Source organism: Ostrea edulis, chromosome 6 (assembly GCF_947568905.1).
Source record: "Ostrea edulis chromosome 6, xbOstEdul1.1, whole genome shotgun sequence".
Taxonomy (NCBI): domain Eukaryota; kingdom Metazoa; phylum Mollusca; class Bivalvia; order Ostreida; family Ostreidae; genus Ostrea; species Ostrea edulis.
This window is the reverse complement of record NC_079169.1, coordinates 49,724,958-49,743,766: the sequence shown is the minus strand read 5'-3', so window position 1 is coordinate 49,743,766 and position 18,809 is coordinate 49,724,958. Positions and strand designations below refer to the sequence as shown.

The 18,809-nt window shown below is 36.7% G+C and overlaps 1 protein-coding gene across 1 annotated transcript in view; it reads right to left on the bottom strand.

Moving 5' to 3' along the window:
* Window positions 1-18,809, bottom strand: part of LOC125646912 (uncharacterized) — a 324,296-nt gene that overhangs the window by 193,659 nt on the left and 111,828 nt on the right. Inside the window, exons 77-114 of the mRNA XM_056139838.1 lie at window positions 18,243-18,356; window positions 17,736-17,849; window positions 17,521-17,634; window positions 16,968-17,081; window positions 16,626-16,739; window positions 15,780-15,893; window positions 15,273-15,386; window positions 15,058-15,171; window positions 14,505-14,618; window positions 14,163-14,276; window positions 13,317-13,430; window positions 12,810-12,923; window positions 12,595-12,708; window positions 12,034-12,147; window positions 11,692-11,805; window positions 10,846-10,959; window positions 10,339-10,452; window positions 10,124-10,237; window positions 9,571-9,684; window positions 9,229-9,342; window positions 8,378-8,491; window positions 7,871-7,984; window positions 7,656-7,769; window positions 7,103-7,216; window positions 6,761-6,874; window positions 5,915-6,028; window positions 5,408-5,521; window positions 5,193-5,306; window positions 4,632-4,745; window positions 4,290-4,403; window positions 3,444-3,557; window positions 2,937-3,050; window positions 2,722-2,835; window positions 2,169-2,282; window positions 1,827-1,940; window positions 976-1,089; window positions 469-582; window positions 254-367 (exon numbers count right to left, since the gene is read on the bottom strand). Coding sequence (XP_055995813.1) covers window positions 254-367; window positions 469-582; window positions 976-1,089; window positions 1,827-1,940; window positions 2,169-2,282; window positions 2,722-2,835; window positions 2,937-3,050; window positions 3,444-3,557; window positions 4,290-4,403; window positions 4,632-4,745; window positions 5,193-5,306; window positions 5,408-5,521; window positions 5,915-6,028; window positions 6,761-6,874; window positions 7,103-7,216; window positions 7,656-7,769; window positions 7,871-7,984; window positions 8,378-8,491; window positions 9,229-9,342; window positions 9,571-9,684; window positions 10,124-10,237; window positions 10,339-10,452; window positions 10,846-10,959; window positions 11,692-11,805; window positions 12,034-12,147; window positions 12,595-12,708; window positions 12,810-12,923; window positions 13,317-13,430; window positions 14,163-14,276; window positions 14,505-14,618; window positions 15,058-15,171; window positions 15,273-15,386; window positions 15,780-15,893; window positions 16,626-16,739; window positions 16,968-17,081; window positions 17,521-17,634; window positions 17,736-17,849; window positions 18,243-18,356 — 4,332 coding nt within the window. The remainder of the gene's footprint in view (window positions 1-253; window positions 368-468; window positions 583-975; window positions 1,090-1,826; window positions 1,941-2,168; window positions 2,283-2,721; window positions 2,836-2,936; window positions 3,051-3,443; window positions 3,558-4,289; window positions 4,404-4,631; window positions 4,746-5,192; window positions 5,307-5,407; window positions 5,522-5,914; window positions 6,029-6,760; window positions 6,875-7,102; window positions 7,217-7,655; window positions 7,770-7,870; window positions 7,985-8,377; window positions 8,492-9,228; window positions 9,343-9,570; window positions 9,685-10,123; window positions 10,238-10,338; window positions 10,453-10,845; window positions 10,960-11,691; window positions 11,806-12,033; window positions 12,148-12,594; window positions 12,709-12,809; window positions 12,924-13,316; window positions 13,431-14,162; window positions 14,277-14,504; window positions 14,619-15,057; window positions 15,172-15,272; window positions 15,387-15,779; window positions 15,894-16,625; window positions 16,740-16,967; window positions 17,082-17,520; window positions 17,635-17,735; window positions 17,850-18,242; window positions 18,357-18,809) is intronic.

Below are 18,809 nucleotides of genomic sequence, written 5' to 3'. Positions count from 1 at the left end.
GCAATAACATTATCTTTCACTGTCTATAGCCAGGTACCCCTTTTACACTTGGGTGGAGTGAGGAAATTCATGTAAAGTGCCTTTCCCAAGAACAAAACGTCGGCCCTGCCACGGCCAGGACTCCAACCCAAGACCTTTCGGTCGCGTGTCTGACAGCCTAACCACTAGGTCACCGACGCCACCAACGAACACTTCACTTAACCTTGCGTATTTGACATTGAAATTGAATGTAGATGGGTAAAATAGACTTTACTTGTTGAACAGTTTGTGTCTGCAAAACCAGGGACACAATCACACTGGTAGTTGTTTACAAGGTCCACACACGTTCCGTTGTTTTGACAAGGATCCCCAGCACATTCATCCATATCTGAATTTCAAAGAAAATTGTGGCATATAGCGTACAATAACATCACCTTAACACACAAGTTTTCGGCCAATTATTTTCAACTGCATTTTGATGAAACTTACTATTCTCGCAGTGAGTCCAATTAAATCCCGGAACACATTGACATTCGTAGGTATTAATTTGATCTATGCATGTTCCATTGTTCTGACAAGGTTCCGCCACACACCCATCTATATCTGAAATGAAATAGATTCTATATCAGCAAAGAAAGGATCTTTTTTCATGAAAAGATACACGAATTGAATGATGTGTTCATTATTTTCAATTTTTGTAGAAACCCAAGGCATTGAAATAACAAAAATCCTGCAATTTGTAACATCTTTTGAGGGAACACTCTATTTCGATCCGTTGTCAGTACATTTATACGATTTCATTAAAATGAAATAATGTTCTTTTCTTTTTAAATTGTTGTGTTCCTATTAATAATAGTTTGTACAGACTTCAAATCAAACGTGATTTACCAATGCCAAAAATTAAAACCAAGCAAGAATAATCACCAAGACACCCTTTGTCAATATTCAGTATCATATTTCAAAAAGTGTGTCCATTCTGATACCCAATCTCCTTACTTTCTGTGCAGTTGGTTCCATTAAATCCTGCCACGCATTGACATTTGTAGCCATTGACGAGATCCACGCATGTTCCATTGTTCTCGCATGGTTGGTCAATACAGTCATCGATATCTGCAACAATGCGCAGGGCATAGATATAGAATAATTCTTTCTGCATTTCCTCTGACCCAATACTTGGTGGATAATGTAACACCATTCATAAAATCAACCAATGAAATACACTCTGTAGGCATCAGAACAGCGTTTCAATTACTGACGTCAGTATATTTTAAGACTATTTTACGACGATTAAATGTCGTCAAGGTCTTTCTACTGTTTCATAGTGTAGCGAAACAGTGATGTTTCTTTTTAAATCTTGGCAAAAATGTCAAAAGTATCAAACAAAAAAAGTAAACCAGGGCATAATTTGTCTGTCAATTTAATAAGATACACCACTTCAAGAATGTGTCGATTACTTTCAATTTTCGTTGAGAAATCCAAGATGTTTCCATTTCAAAAAGCGTGTAATTTGTACCAGATTTTGAGGGGAAAACTGTTTTTGTCCATTATCACTACATACATGTCCACGTATATACCATTTCCTTAAAATGAAATAATTTTACTTTCTCCTTGAATTTTTGTGATTCATTCCTTACAATAATAATTTGTACAAACTTAAAATCAAACGTGCTTTACGAATGCAATAAACTAAAAGAGATTAAAATTTAGTCCCAAAGAAACGCTTTGTGAATTTGCAAACATTTGATACGTACTCAATACGTTAAATACGTTACAGGTAGTCAATAGCCAGCATCATATTTGAAAACATGTGCCCTTTCTGATGCATACACTATATACAATCTCCTTACTTTGTGTGCAGTTGGTTCCATTCAATCCTGACGCACATTGACATTCGTAACCATTGATGAGATCCACGCATGTTCCATTGTTCTCACAAGGTTGGTCAACACATTCATCGATATCTACAACAATCGGCAAGGCATGAATAAAACAATAACTGTTTCTGCAATTTCTACCACTGAATAGTGCTCCTTCGTGCATAATGTAATACAATTCATATCATCAACCAATGCAACACACTTCGTAGTCATGATTAAAACTTTTTCATGACTAATTTCAACAACGAAGTATTGGATTATTTCATCAGGAGTAAAAGTTCCCGTTTGTGCATTGCGTTCTTGCACACTCACCGACAGTACAGTTTTTGCCGTTGAATCCCATAACACATGCACACTGGTAATCGTTGATGAGGTCTACACAGGTTCCATCATTCTGGCATGGTCCGTCAGAACACTCATCGATATCTACGAATATTACAAAATAGCATAATGATATCAGTAATAATAATGAGGATTGGTTTTATATACCGCTTTTTCCAGCTGTTCAAAGCGCTTTACAATACATTATTACCCTGGCAGACCTTATATCAATGTAGAAATTTCTCAGCTTCCTGGGAAGCATACAGTGTAAGGTGCCGTTAAGGCGCTGGAGCAATAACATTATCTTTCACTGTCTATAGCCAGGTACCCCTTTTACACTTGGGTGGAGTGAGGAAATTCATGTAAAGTGCCTTTCCCAAGAACAAAACGTCGGCCCTGCCACGGCCAGGACTCCAACCCAAGACCTTTCGGTCGCGTGTCTGACAGCCTAACCACTAGGTCACCGACGCCACCAACGAACACTTCACTTAACCTTGCGTATTTGACATTGAAATTGAATGTAGATGGGTAAAATAGACTTTACTTGTTGAACAGTTTGTGTCTGCAAAACCAGGGACACAATCACACTGGTAGTTGTTTACAAGGTCCACACACGTTCCGTTGTTTTGACAAGGATCCCCAGCACATTCATCCATATCTGAATTTCAAAGAAAATTGTGGCATATAGCGTACAATAACATCACCTTAACACACAAGTTTTCGGCCAATTATTTTCAACTGCATTTTGATGAAACTTACTATTCTCGCAGTGAGTCCAATTAAATCCCGGAACACATTGACATTCGTAGGTATTAATTTGATCTATGCATGTTCCATTGTTCTGACAAGGTTCCGCCACACACCCATCTATATCTGAAATGAAATAGATTCTATATCAGCAAAGAAAGGATCTTTTTTCATGAAAAGATACACGAATTGAATGATGTGTTCATTATTTTCAATTTTTGTAGAAACCCAAGGCATTGAAATAACAAAAATCCTGCAATTTGTAACATCTTTTGAGGGAACACTCTATTTCGATCCGTTGTCAGTACATTTATACGATTTCATTAAAATGAAATAATGTTCTTTTCTTTTTAAATTGTTGTGTTCCTATTAATAATAGTTTGTACAGACTTCAAATCAAACGTGATTTACCAATGCCAAAAATTAAAACCAAGCAAGAATAATCACCAAGACACCCTTTGTCAATATTCAGTATCATATTTCAAAAAGTGTGTCCATTCTGATACCCAATCTCCTTACTTTCTGTGCAGTTGGTTCCATTAAATCCTGCCACGCATTGACATTTGTAGCCATTGACGAGATCCACGCATGTTCCATTGTTCTCGCATGGTTGGTCAATACAGTCATCGATATCTACAACAATGCGCAGGGCATAGATATAGAATAATTCTTTCTGCATTTCCTCTGACCCAATACTTGGTGGATAATGTAACACCATTCATAAAATCAACCAATGAAATACACTCTGTAGGCATCAGAACAGCGTTTCAATTACTGACGTCAGTATATTTTAAGACTATTTTACGACGATTAAATGTCGTCAAGGTCTTTCTACTGTTTCATAGTGTAGCGAAACAGTGATGTTTCTTTTTAAATCTTGGCAAAAATGTCAAAAGTATCAAACAGAAAGGTAAACCAGGGCATAATTTGTCAATTTAATAAGATACACCACTTCAAGAATGTGTCGATTACTTTCAATTTTCGTTGAGAAATCCAAGATGTTTCCATTTCAAAAAGCGTGTAATTTGTACCAGATTTTGAGGGGAAAACTGTTTTTGTCCATTATCACTACATACATGTCCACGTATATACCATTTCCTTAAAATGAAATAATTTTACTTTCTCCTTGAATTTTTGTGATTCATTCCTTACAATAATAATTTGTACAAACTTAAAATCAAACGTGCTTTACGAATGCAATAAACTAAAAGAGATTAAAATTTAGTCCCAAAGAAACGCTTTGTGAATTTGCAAACATTTGATACGTACTCAATACGTTAAATACGTTACAGGTAGTCAATAGCCAGCATCATATTTGAAAACATGTGCCCTTTCTGATGCATACACTATATACAATCTCCTTACTTTGCGTGCAGTTGGTTCCATTCAATCCTGACGCACATTGACATTCGTAACCATTGATGAGATCCACGCATGTTCCATTGTTCTCACAAGGTTGGTCAACACATTCATCGATATCTACAACAATCGGCAAGGCATGAATAAAACAATAACTGTTTCTGCAATTTCTACCACTGAATAGTGCTCCTTCGTGCATAATGTAATACAATTCATATCGTCAACCAATGCAACACACTTCGTAGTCATGATTAAAACTTTTTCATGACTAATTTCAACAACGAAGTATTGGATTATTTCATCAGGAGTAAAAGTTCCCGTTTGTGCATTGCGTTCTTGCACACTCACCGACAGTACAGTTTTTGCCGTTGAATCCCATAACACATGCACACTGGTAATCGTTGATGAGGTCTACACAGGTTCCATCATTCTGGCATGGTCCGTCAGAACACTCATCGATATCTACGAATATTACAAAATAGCATAATGATATTAATAATAATAATGAGGATTGGTTTTATATACCGCTTTTTCCAGCTGTTCAAAGCGCTTTACAATACATTATTACCCTGGCAGACCTTATATCAATGTAGAAATTTCTTAGCTTCCTGGGAAGCATACAGTGTAAGGTGCCGTTAAGGCGTTGAAGCAATAACATTCTAACATTATCTTTCACTGTCTATAGCCAGGTACCCCTTTTACACTTGGGTGGAGTGAGGAAATTCATGTAAAGTGCCTTTCCCAAGAACAAAACGTCGGCCCTGCCACGGCCAGGACTCCAACCCAAGACCTTTCGGTCGCGCGTCTGACAGCCTAACCACTAGGTCACCGACGCCACCAACGAACACTTCACTTAACCTTGCGTATTTGACATTGAAATTGAATGTAGATGGGTAAAATAGACTTTACTTGTTGAACAGTTTGTGTCTGCAAAACCAGGGACACAATCACACTGGTAGTTGTTTACAAGGTCCACACACGTTCCGTTGTTTTGACAAGGATCCCCAGCACATTCATCCATATCTGAATTTCAAAGAAAATTGTGGCATATAGCGTACAATAACATCACCTTAACACACAAGTTTTCGGCCAATTATTTTCAACTGCATTTTGATGAAACTTACTATTCTCGCAGTGAGTCCAATTAAATCCCGGAACACATTGACATTCGTAGGTATTAATTTGATCTATGCATGTTCCATTGTTCTGACAAGGTTCCGCCACACACCCATCTATATCTGAAATGAAATAGATTCTATATCAGCAAAGAAAGGATCTTTTTTCATGAAAAGATACACGAATTGAATGATGTGTTCATTATTTTCAATCTTTGTAGAAACCCAAGGCATTGAAATAACAAAAATCCTGCAATTTGTAACATCTTTTGAGGGAACACTCTATTTCGATCCGTTGTCAGTACATTTATACGATTTCATTAAAATGAAATAATGTTCTTTTCTTTTTAAATTGTTGTGTTCCTATTAATAATAGTTTGTACAGACTTCAAATCAAACGTGATTTACCAATGCCAAAAATTAAAACCAAGCAAGAATAATCACCAAGACACCCTTTGTCAATATTCAGTATCATATTTCAAAAAGTGTGTCCATTCTGATACCCAATCTCCTTACTTTCTGTGCAGTTGGTTCCATTAAATCCTGCCACGCATTGACATTTGTAGCCATTGACGAGATCCACGCATGTTCCATTGTTCTCGCATGGTTGGTCAATACAGTCATCGATATCTGCAACAATGCGCAGGGCATAGATATAGAATAATTCTTTCTGCATTTCCTCTGACCCAATACTTGGTGGATAATGTAACACCATTCATAAAATCAACCAATGAAATACACTCTGTAGGCATCAGAACAGCGTTTCAATTACTGACGTCAGTATATTTTAAGACTATTTTACGACGATTAAATGTCGTCAAGGTCTTTCTACTGTTTCATAGTGTAGCGAAACAGTGATGTTTCTTTTTAAATCTTGGCAAAAATGTCAAAAGTATCAAACAGAAAGGTAAACCAGGGCATAATTTGTCAATTTAATAAGATACACCACTTCAAGAATGTGTCGATTACTTTCAATTTTCGTTGAGAAATCCAAGATGTTTCCATTTCAAAAAGCGTGTAATTTGTACCAGATTTTGAGGGGAAAACTGTTTTTGTCCATTATCACTACATACATGTCCACGTATATACCATTTCCTTAAAATGAAATAATTTTACTTTCTCCTTGAATTTTTGTGATTCATTCCTTACAATAATAATTTGTACAAACTTAAAATCAAACGTGCTTTACGAATGCAATAAACTAAAAGAGATTAAAATTTAGTCCCAAAGAAACGCTTTGTGAATTTGCAAACATTTGATACGTACTCAATACGTTAAATACGTTACAGGTAGTCAATAGCCAGCATCATATTTGAAAACATGTGCCCTTTCTGATGCATACACTATATACAATCTCCTTACTTTGCGTGCAGTTGGTTCCATTCAATCCTGACGCACATTGACATTCGTAACCATTGATGAGATCCACGCATGTTCCATTGTTCTCACAAGGTTGGTCAACACATTCATCGATATCTACAACAATCGGCAAGGCATGAATAAAACAATAACTGTTTCTGCAATTTCTACCACTGAATAGTGCTCCTTCGTGCATAATGTAATACAATTCATATCATCAACCAATGCAACACACTTCGTAGTCATGATTAAAACTTTTTCATGACTAATTTCAACAACGAAGTATTGGATTATTTCATCAGGAGTAAAAGTTCCCGTTTGTGCATTGCGTTCTTGCACACTCACCGACAGTACAGTTTTTGCCGTTGAATCCCATAACACATGCACACTGGTAATCGTTGATGAGGTCTACACAGGTTCCATCATTCTGGCATGGTCCGTCAGAACACTCATCGATATCTACGAATATTACAAAATAGCATAATGATATCAGTAATAATAATGAGGATTGGTTTTATATACCGCTTTTTCCAGCTGTTCAAAGCGCTTTACAATACATTATTACCCTGGCAGACCTTATATCAATGTAGAAATTTCTCAGCTTCCTGGGAAGCATACAGTGTAAGGTGCCGTTAAGGCGCTGGAGCAATAACATTATCTTTCACTGTCTATAGCCAGGTACCCCTTTTACACTTGGGTGGAGTGAGGAAATTCATGTAAAGTGCCTTTCCCAAGAACAAAACGTCGGCCCTGCCACGGCCAGGACTCCAACCCAAGACCTTTCGGTCGCGTGTCTGACAGCCTAACCACTAGGTCACCGACGCCACCAACGAACACTTCACTTAACCTTGCGTATTTGACATTGAAATTGAATGTAGATGGGTAAAATAGACTTTACTTGTTGAACAGTTTGTGTCTGCAAAACCAGGGACACAATCACACTGGTAGTTGTTTACAAGGTCCACACACGTTCCGTTGTTTTGACAAGGATCCCCAGCACATTCATCCATATCTGAATTTCAAAGAAAATTGTGGCATATAGCGTACAATAACATCACCTTAACACACAAGTTTTCGGCCAATTATTTTCAACTGCATTTTGATGAAACTTACTATTCTCGCAGTGAGTCCAATTAAATCCCGGAACACATTGACATTCGTAGGTATTAATTTGATCTATGCATGTTCCATTGTTCTGACAAGGTTCCGCCACACACCCATCTATATCTGAAATGAAATAGATTCTATATCAGCAAAGAAAGGATCTTTTTTCATGAAAAGATACACGAATTGAATGATGTGTTCATTATTTTCAATTTTTGTAGAAACCCAAGGCATTGAAATAACAAAAATCCTGCAATTTGTAACATCTTTTGAGGGAACACTCTATTTCGATCCGTTGTCAGTACATTTATACGATTTCATTAAAATGAAATAATGTTCTTTTCTTTTTAAATTGTTGTGTTCCTATTAATAATAGTTTGTACAGACTTCAAATCAAACGTGATTTACCAATGCCAAAAATTAAAACCAAGCAAGAATAATCACCAAGACACCCTTTGTCAATATTCAGTATCATATTTCAAAAAGTGTGTCCATTCTGATACCCAATCTCCTTACTTTCTGTGCAGTTGGTTCCATTAAATCCTGCCACGCATTGACATTTGTAGCCATTGACGAGATCCACGCATGTTCCATTGTTCTCGCATGGTTGGTCAATACAGTCATCGATATCTGCAACAATGCGCAGGGCATAGATATAGAATAATTCTTTCTGCATTTCCTCTGACCCAATACTTGGTGGATAATGTAACACCATTCATAAAATCAACCAATGAAATACACTCTGTAGGCATCAGAACAGCGTTTCAATTACTGACGTCAGTATATTTTAAGACTATTTTACGACGATTAAATGTCGTCAAGGTCTTTCTACTGTTTCATAGTGTAGCGAAACAGTGATGTTTCTTTTTAAATCTTGGCAAAAATGTCAAAAGTATCAAACAAAAAAAGTAAACCAGGGCATAATTTGTCTGTCAATTTAATAAGATACACCACTTCAAGAATGTGTCGATTACTTTCAATTTTCGTTGAGAAATCCAAGATGTTTCCATTTCAAAAAGCGTGTAATTTGTACCAGATTTTGAGGGGAAAACTGTTTTTGTCCATTATCACTACATACATGTCCACGTATATACCATTTCCTTAAAATGAAATAATTTTACTTTCTCCTTGAATTTTTGTGATTCATTCCTTACAATAATAATTTGTACAAACTTAAAATCAAACGTGCTTTACGAATGCAATAAACTAAAAGAGATTAAAATTTAGTCCCAAAGAAACGCTTTGTGAATTTGCAAACATTTGATACGTACTCAATACGTTAAATACGTTACAGGTAGTCAATAGCCAGCATCATATTTGAAAACATGTGCCCTTTCTGATGCATACACTATATACAATCTCCTTACTTTGTGTGCAGTTGGTTCCATTCAATCCTGACGCACATTGACATTCGTAACCATTGATGAGATCCACGCATGTTCCATTGTTCTCACAAGGTTGGTCAACACATTCATCGATATCTACAACAATCGGCAAGGCATGAATAAAACAATAACTGTTTCTGCAATTTCTACCACTGAATAGTGCTCCTTCGTGCATAATGTAATACAATTCATATCATCAACCAATGCAACACACTTCGTAGTCATGATTAAAACTTTTTCATGACTAATTTCAACAACGAAGTATTGGATTATTTCATCAGGAGTAAAAGTTCCCGTTTGTGCATTGCGTTCTTGCACACTCACCGACAGTACAGTTTTTGCCGTTGAATCCCATAACACATGCACACTGGTAATCGTTGATGAGGTCTACACAGGTTCCATCATTCTGGCATGGTCCGTCAGAACACTCATCGATATCTACGAATATTACAAAATAGCATAATGATATCAGTAATAATAATGAGGATTGGTTTTATATACCGCTTTTTCCAGCTGTTCAAAGCGCTTTACAATACATTATTACCCTGGCAGACCTTATATCAATGTAGAAATTTCTCAGCTTCCTGGGAAGCATACAGTGTAAGGTGCCGTTAAGGCGCTGGAGCAATAACATTATCTTTCACTGTCTATAGCCAGGTACCCCTTTTACACTTGGGTGGAGTGAGGAAATTCATGTAAAGTGCCTTTCCCAAGAACAAAACGTCGGCCCTGCCACGGCCAGGACTCCAACCCAAGACCTTTCGGTCGCGTGTCTGACAGCCTAACCACTAGGTCACCGACGCCACCAACGAACACTTCACTTAACCTTGCGTATTTGACATTGAAATTGAATGTAGATGGGTAAAATAGACTTTACTTGTTGAACAGTTTGTGTCTGCAAAACCAGGGACACAATCACACTGGTAGTTGTTTACAAGGTCCACACACGTTCCGTTGTTTTGACAAGGATCCCCAGCACATTCATCCATATCTGAATTTCAAAGAAAATTGTGGCATATAGCGTACAATAACATCACCTTAACACACAAGTTTTCGGCCAATTATTTTCAACTGCATTTTGATGAAACTTACTATTCTCGCAGTGAGTCCAATTAAATCCCGGAACACATTGACATTCGTAGGTATTAATTTGATCTATGCATGTTCCATTGTTCTGACAAGGTTCCGCCACACACCCATCTATATCTGAAATGAAATAGATTCTATATCAGCAAAGAAAGGATCTTTTTTCATGAAAAGATACACGAATTGAATGATGTGTTCATTATTTTCAATTTTTGTAGAAACCCAAGGCATTGAAATAACAAAAATCCTGCAATTTGTAACATCTTTTGAGGGAACACTCTATTTCGATCCGTTGTCAGTACATTTATACGATTTCATTAAAATGAAATAATGTTCTTTTCTTTTTAAATTGTTGTGTTCCTATTAATAATAGTTTGTACAGACTTCAAATCAAACGTGATTTACCAATGCCAAAAATTAAAACCAAGCAAGAATAATCACCAAGACACCCTTTGTCAATATTCAGTATCATATTTCAAAAAGTGTGTCCATTCTGATACCCAATCTCCTTACTTTCTGTGCAGTTGGTTCCATTAAATCCTGCCACGCATTGACATTTGTAGCCATTGACGAGATCCACGCATGTTCCATTGTTCTCGCATGGTTGGTCAATACAGTCATCGATATCTACAACAATGCGCAGGGCATAGATATAGAATAATTCTTTCTGCATTTCCTCTGACCCAATACTTGGTGGATAATGTAACACCATTCATAAAATCAACCAATGAAATACACTCTGTAGGCATCAGAACAGCGTTTCAATTACTGACGTCAGTATATTTTAAGACTATTTTACGACGATTAAATGTCGTCAAGGTCTTTCTACTGTTTCATAGTGTAGCGAAACAGTGATGTTTCTTTTTAAATCTTGGCAAAAATGTCAAAAGTATCAAACAGAAAGGTAAACCAGGGCATAATTTGTCAATTTAATAAGATACACCACTTCAAGAATGTGTCGATTACTTTCAATTTTCGTTGAGAAATCCAAGATGTTTCCATTTCAAAAAGCGTGTAATTTGTACCAGATTTTGAGGGGAAAACTGTTTTTGTCCATTATCACTACATACATGTCCACGTATATACCATTTCCTTAAAATGAAATAATTTTACTTTCTCCTTGAATTTTTGTGATTCATTCCTTACAATAATAATTTGTACAAACTTAAAATCAAACGTGCTTTACGAATGCAATAAACTAAAAGAGATTAAAATTTAGTCCCAAAGAAACGCTTTGTGAATTTGCAAACATTTGATACGTACTCAATACGTTAAATACGTTACAGGTAGTCAATAGCCAGCATCATATTTGAAAACATGTGCCCTTTCTGATGCATACACTATATACAATCTCCTTACTTTGCGTGCAGTTGGTTCCATTCAATCCTGACGCACATTGACATTCGTAACCATTGATGAGATCCACGCATGTTCCATTGTTCTCACAAGGTTGGTCAACACATTCATCGATATCTACAACAATCGGCAAGGCATGAATAAAACAATAACTGTTTCTGCAATTTCTACCACTGAATAGTGCTCCTTCGTGCATAATGTAATACAATTCATATCGTCAACCAATGCAACACACTTCGTAGTCATGATTAAAACTTTTTCATGACTAATTTCAACAACGAAGTATTGGATTATTTCATCAGGAGTAAAAGTTCCCGTTTGTGCATTGCGTTCTTGCACACTCACCGACAGTACAGTTTTTGCCGTTGAATCCCATAACACATGCACACTGGTAATCGTTGATGAGGTCTACACAGGTTCCATCATTCTGGCATGGTCCGTCAGAACACTCATCGATATCTACGAATATTACAAAATAGCATAATGATATCAGTAATAATAATGAGGATTGGTTTTATATAGCGCTTTTTCCAGCTGTTCAAAGCGCTTTACAATACATTATTACCCTGGCAGACCTTGTATCAATCTAGAAATTTCTCAGCTTCCTGGGAAGCATACAGTGTAAGGTGCCGTTAAGGCGCTGGAGCAATAACATTCTAACATTATCTTTCACTGTCTATAGCCAGGTACCCCTTTTACACTTGGGTGGAGTGAGGAAATTCATGTAAAGTGCCTTTCCCAAGAACAAAACGTCGGCCCTGCCACGGCCAGGACTCAAACCCAAGACCTTTCGGTCGCGCGTCTGACAGCCTAACCACTAGGTCACCGACGCCACCAACGAACACTTCACTTAACCTTGCGTATTTGACATTGACATTGAATGTAGATGGGTAAAATAGACTTTACTTGTTGAACAGTTTGTGTCTGCAAAACCAGGGACACAATCACACTGGTAGTTGTTTACAAGGTCCACACACGTTCCGTTGTTTTGACAAGGATCCCCAGCACATTCATCCATATCTGAATTTCAAAGAAAATTGTGGCATATAGCGTACAATAACATCACCTTAACACACAAGTTTTCGGCCAATTATTTTCAACTGCATTTTGATGAAACTTACTATTCTCGCAGTGAGTCCAATTAAATCCCGGAACACATTGACATTCGTAGGTATTAATTTGATCTATGCATGTTCCATTGTTCTGACAAGGTTCCGCCACACACCCATCTATATCTGAAATGAAATAGATTCTATATCAGCAAAGAAAGGATCTTTTTTCATGAAAAGATACACGAATTGAATGATGTGTTCATTATTTTCAATCTTTGTAGAAACCCAAGGCATTGAAATAACAAAAATCCTGCAATTTGTAACATCTTTTGAGGGAACACTCTATTTCGATCCGTTGTCAGTACATTTATACGATTTCATTAAAATGAAATAATGTTCTTTTCTTTTTAAATTGTTGTGTTCCTATTAATAATAGTTTGTACAGACTTCAAATCAAACGTGATTTACCAATGCCAAAAATTAAAACCAAGCAAGAATAATCACCAAGACACCCTTTGTCAATATTCAGTATCATATTTCAAAAAGTGTGTCCATTCTGATACCCAATCTCCTTACTTTCTGTGCAGTTGGTTCCATTAAATCCTGCCACGCATTGACATTTGTAGCCATTGACGAGATCCACGCATGTTCCATTGTTCTCGCATGGTTGGTCAATACAGTCATCGATATCTGCAACAATGCGCAGGGCATAGATATAGAATAATTCTTTCTGCATTTCCTCTGACCCAATACTTGGTGGATAATGTAACACCATTCATAAAATCAACCAATGAAATACACTCTGTAGGCATCAGAACAGCGTTTCAATTACTGACGTCAGTATATTTTAAGACTATTTTACGACGATTAAATGTCGTCAAGGTCTTTCTACTGTTTCATAGTGTAGCGAAACAGTGATGTTTCTTTTTAAATCTTGGCAAAAATGTCAAAAGTATCAAACAGAAAGGTAAACCAGGGCATAATTTGTCAATTTAATAAGATACACCACTTCAAGAATGTGTCGATTACTTTCAATTTTCGTTGAGAAATCCAAGATGTTTCCATTTCAAAAAGCGTGTAATTTGTACCAGATTTTGAGGGGAAAACTGTTTTTGTCCATTATCACTACATACATGTCCACGTATATACTATTTCCTTAAAATGAAATAATTTTACTTTCTCCTTGAATTTTTGTGATTCATTCCTTACAATAATAATTTGTACAAACTTAAAATCAAACGTGCTTTACGAATGCAATAAACTAAAAGAGATTAAAATTTAGTCCCAAAGAAACGCTTTGTGAATTTGCAAACATTTGATACGTACTCAATACGTTAAATACGTTACAGGTAGTCAATAGCCAGCATCATATTTGAAAACATGTGCCCTTTCTGATGCATACACTATATACAATCTCCTTACTTTGCGTGCAGTTGGTTCCATTCAATCCTGACGCACATTGACATTCGTAACCATTGATGAGATCCACGCATGTTCCATTGTTCTCACAAGGTTGGTCAACACATTCATCGATATCTACAACAATCGGCAAGGCATGAATAAAACAATAACTGTTTCTGCAATTTCTACCACTGAATAGTGCTCCTTCGTGCATAATGTAATACAATTCATATCATCAACCAATGCAACACACTTCGTAGTCATGATTAAAACTTTTTCATGACTAATTTCAACAACGAAGTATTGGATTATTTCATCAGGAGTAAAAGTTCCCGTTTGTGCATTGCGTTCTTGCACACTCACCGACAGTACAGTTTTTGCCGTTGAATCCCATAACACATGCACACTGGTAATCGTTGATGAGGTCTACACAGGTTCCATCATTCTGGCATGGTCCGTCAGAACACTCATCGATATCTACGAATATTACAAAATAGCATAATGATATCAGTAATAATAATGAGGATTGGTTTTATATACCGCTTTTTCCAGCTGTTCAAAGCGCTTTACAATACATTATTACCCTGGCAGACCTTATATCAATGTAGAAATTTCTCAGCTTCCTGGGAAGCATACAGTGTAAGGTGCCGTTAAGGCGCTGGAGCAATAACATTATCTTTCACTGTCTATAGCCAGGTACCCCTTTTACACTTGGGTGGAGTGAGGAAATTCATGTAAAGTGCCTTTCCCAAGAACAAAACGTCGGCCCTGCCACGGCCAGGACTCCAACCCAAGACCTTTCGGTCGCGCGTCTGACAGCCTAACCACTAGGTCACCGACGCCACCAACGAACACTTCACTTAACCTTGCGTATTTGACATTGAAATTGAATGTAGATGGGTAAAATAGACTTTACTTGTTGAACAGTTTGTGTCTGCAAAACCAGGGACACAATCACACTGGTAGTTGTTTACAAGGTCCACACACGTTCCGTTGTTTTGACAAGGATCCCCAGCACATTCATCCATATCTGAATTTCAAAGAAAATTGTGGGATATAGCGTACAATAGCATCACCTTAACACACAAGTTTTCGGCCAATTATTTTCAACTGCATTTTGATGAAACTTACTATTCTCGCAGTGAGTCCAATTAAATCCCGGAACACATTGACATTCGTAGGTATTAATTTGATCTATGCATGTTCCATTGTTCTGACAAGGTTCCGCCACACACCCATCTATATCTGAAATGAAATAGATTCTATATCAGCAAAGAAAGGATCTTTTTTCATGAAAAGATACACGAATTGAATGATGTGTTCATTATTTTCAATTTTTGTAGAAACCCAAGGCATTGAAATAACAAAAATCCTGCAATTTGTAACATCTTTTGAGGGAACACTCTATTTCGATCCGTTGTCAGTACATTTATACGATTTCATTAAAATGAAATAATGTTCTTTTCTTTTTAAATTGTTGTGTTCCTATTAATAATAGTTTGTACAGACTTCAAATCAAACGTGATTTACCAATGCCAAAAATTAAAACCAAGCAAGAATAATCACCAAGACACCCTTTGTCAATATTCAGTATCATATTTCAAAAAGCGTGTCCATTCTGATACCCAATCTCCTTACTTTCTGTGCAGTTGGTTCCATTAAATCCTGCCACGCATTGACATTTGTAGCCATTGACGAGATCCACGCATGTTCCATTGTTCTCGCATGGTTGGTCAATACAGTCATCGATATCTGCAACAATGCGCAGGGCATAGATATAGAATAATTCTTTCTGCATTTCCTCTGACCCAATACTTGGTGGATAATGTAACACCATTCATAAAATCAACCAATGAAATACACTCTGTAGGCATCAGAACAGCGTTTCAATTACTGACGTCAGTATATTTTAAGACTATTTTACGACGATTAAATGTCGTCAAGGTCTTTCTACTGTTTCATAGTGTAGCGAAACAGTGATGTTTCTTTTTAAATCTTGGCAAAAATGTCAAAAGTATCAAACAGAAAGGTAAACCAGGGCATAATTTGTCAATTTAATAAGATACACCACTTCAAGAATGTGTCGATTACTTTCAATTTTCGTTGAGAAATCCAAGATGTTTCCATTTCAAAAAGCGTGTAATTTGTACCAGATTTTGAGGGGAAAACTGTTTTTGTCCATTATCACTACATACATGTCCACGTATATACCATTTCCTTAAAATGAAATAATTTTACTTTCTCCTTGAATTTTTGTGATTCATTCCTTACAATAATAATTTGTACAAACTTAAAATCAAACGTGCTTTACGAATGCAATAAACTAAAAGAGATTAAAATTTAGTCCCAAAGAAACGCTTTGTGAATTTGCAAACATTTGATACGTACTCAATACGTTAAATACGTTACAGGTAGTCAATAGCCAGCATCATATTTGAAAACATGTGCCCTTTCTGATGCATACACTATATACAATCTCCTTACTTTGCGTGCAGTTGGTTCCATTCAATCCTGACGCACATTGACATTCGTAACCATTGATGAGATCCACGCATGTTCCATTGTTCTCACAAGGTTGGTCAACACATTCATCGATATCTACAACAATCGGCAAGGCATGAATAAAACAATAACTGTTTCTGCAATTTCTACCACTGAATAGTGCTCCTTCGTGCATAATGTAATACAATTCATATCATCAACCAATGCAACACACTTCGTAGTCATGATTAAAACTTTTTCATGACTAATTTCAACAACGAAGTATTGGATTATTTCATCAGGAGTAAAAGTTCCCGTTTGTGCATTGCGTTCTTGCACACTCACCGACAGTACAGTTTTTGCCGTTGAATCCCATAACACATGCACACTGGTAATCGTTGATGAGGTCTACACAGGTTCCATCATTCTGGCATGGTCCGTCAGAACACTCATCGATATCTACGAATATTACAAAATAGCATAATGATATCAGTAATAATAATGAGGATTGGTTTTATATAGCGCTTTTTCCAGCTGTTCAAAGCGCTTTACAATACATTATTACCCTGGCAGACCTTATATCAATGTAGAAATTTCTCAGCTTCCTGGGAAGCATACAGTGTAAGGTGCCGTTAAGGCGCTGGAGCAATAACATTATCTTTCACTGTCTATAGCCAGGTACCCCTTTTACACTTGGGTGGAGTGAGGAAATTCATGTAAAGTGCCTTTCCCAAGAACAAAACGTCGGCCCTGCCACGGCCAGGACTCCAACCCAAGACCTTTCGGTCGCGTGTCTGACAGCCTAACCACTAGGTCACCGACGCCACCAACGAACACTTCACTTAACCTTGCGTATTTGACATTGAAATTGAATGTAGATGGGTAAAATAGACTTTACTTGTTGAACAGTTTGTGTCTGCAAAACCAGGGACACAATCACACTGGTAGTTGTTTACAAGGTCCACACACGTTCCGTTGTTTTGACAAGGATCCCCAGCACATTCATCCATATCTGAATTTCAAAGAAAATTGTGGCATATAGCGTACAATAACATCACCTTAACACACAAGTTTTCGGCCAATTATTTTCAACTGCATTTTGATGAAACTTACTATTCTCGCAGTGAGTCCAATTAAATCCCGGAACACATTGACATTCGTAGGTATTAATTTGATCTATGCATGTTCCATTGTTCTGACAAGGTTCCGCCACACACCCATCTATATCTGAAATGAAATAGATTCTATATCAGCAAAGAAAGGATCTTTTTTCATGAAAAGATACACGAATTGAATGATGTGTTCATTATTTTCAATTTTTGTAGAAACCCAAGGCATTGAAATAACAAAAATCCTGCAATTTGTAACATCTTTTGAGGGAACACTCTATTTCGATCCGTTGTCAGTACATTTATACGATTTCATTAAAATGAAATAATGTTCTTTTCTTTTTAAATTGTTGTGTTCCTATTAATAATAGTTTGTACAGACTTCAAATCAAACGTGATTTACCAATGCCAAAAATTAAAACCAAGCAAGAATAATCACCAAGACACCCTTTGTCAATATTCAGTATCATATTTCAAAAAGTGTGTCCATTCTGATACCCAATCTCCTTACTTTCTGTGCAGTTGGTTCCATTAAATCCTGCCACGCATTGACATTTGTAGCCATTGACGAGATCCACGCATGTTCCATTGTTCTCGCATGGTTGGTCAATACAGTCATCGATATCTGCAACAATGCGCAGGGCATAGATATAGAATAATTCTTTCTGCATTTCCTCTGACCCAATACTTGGTGGATAATGTAACACCATTCATAAAATCAACCAATGAAATACACTCTGTAGGCATCAGAACAGCGTTTCAATTACTGACGTCAGTATATTTTAAGACTATTTTACGACGATTAAATGTCGTCAAGGTCTTTCTACTGTTTCATAGTGTAGCGAAACAGTGATGTTTCTTTTTAAATCTTGGCAAAAATGTCAAAAGTATCAAACAAAAAAAGTAAACCAGGGCATAATTTGTCTGTCAATTTAATAAGATACACCACTTCAAGAATGTGTCGATTACTTTCAATTTTCGTTGAGAAATCCAAGATGTTTCCATTTCAAAAAGCGTGTAATTTGTACCAGATTTTGAGGGGAAAACTGTTTTTGTCCATTATCACTACATACATGTC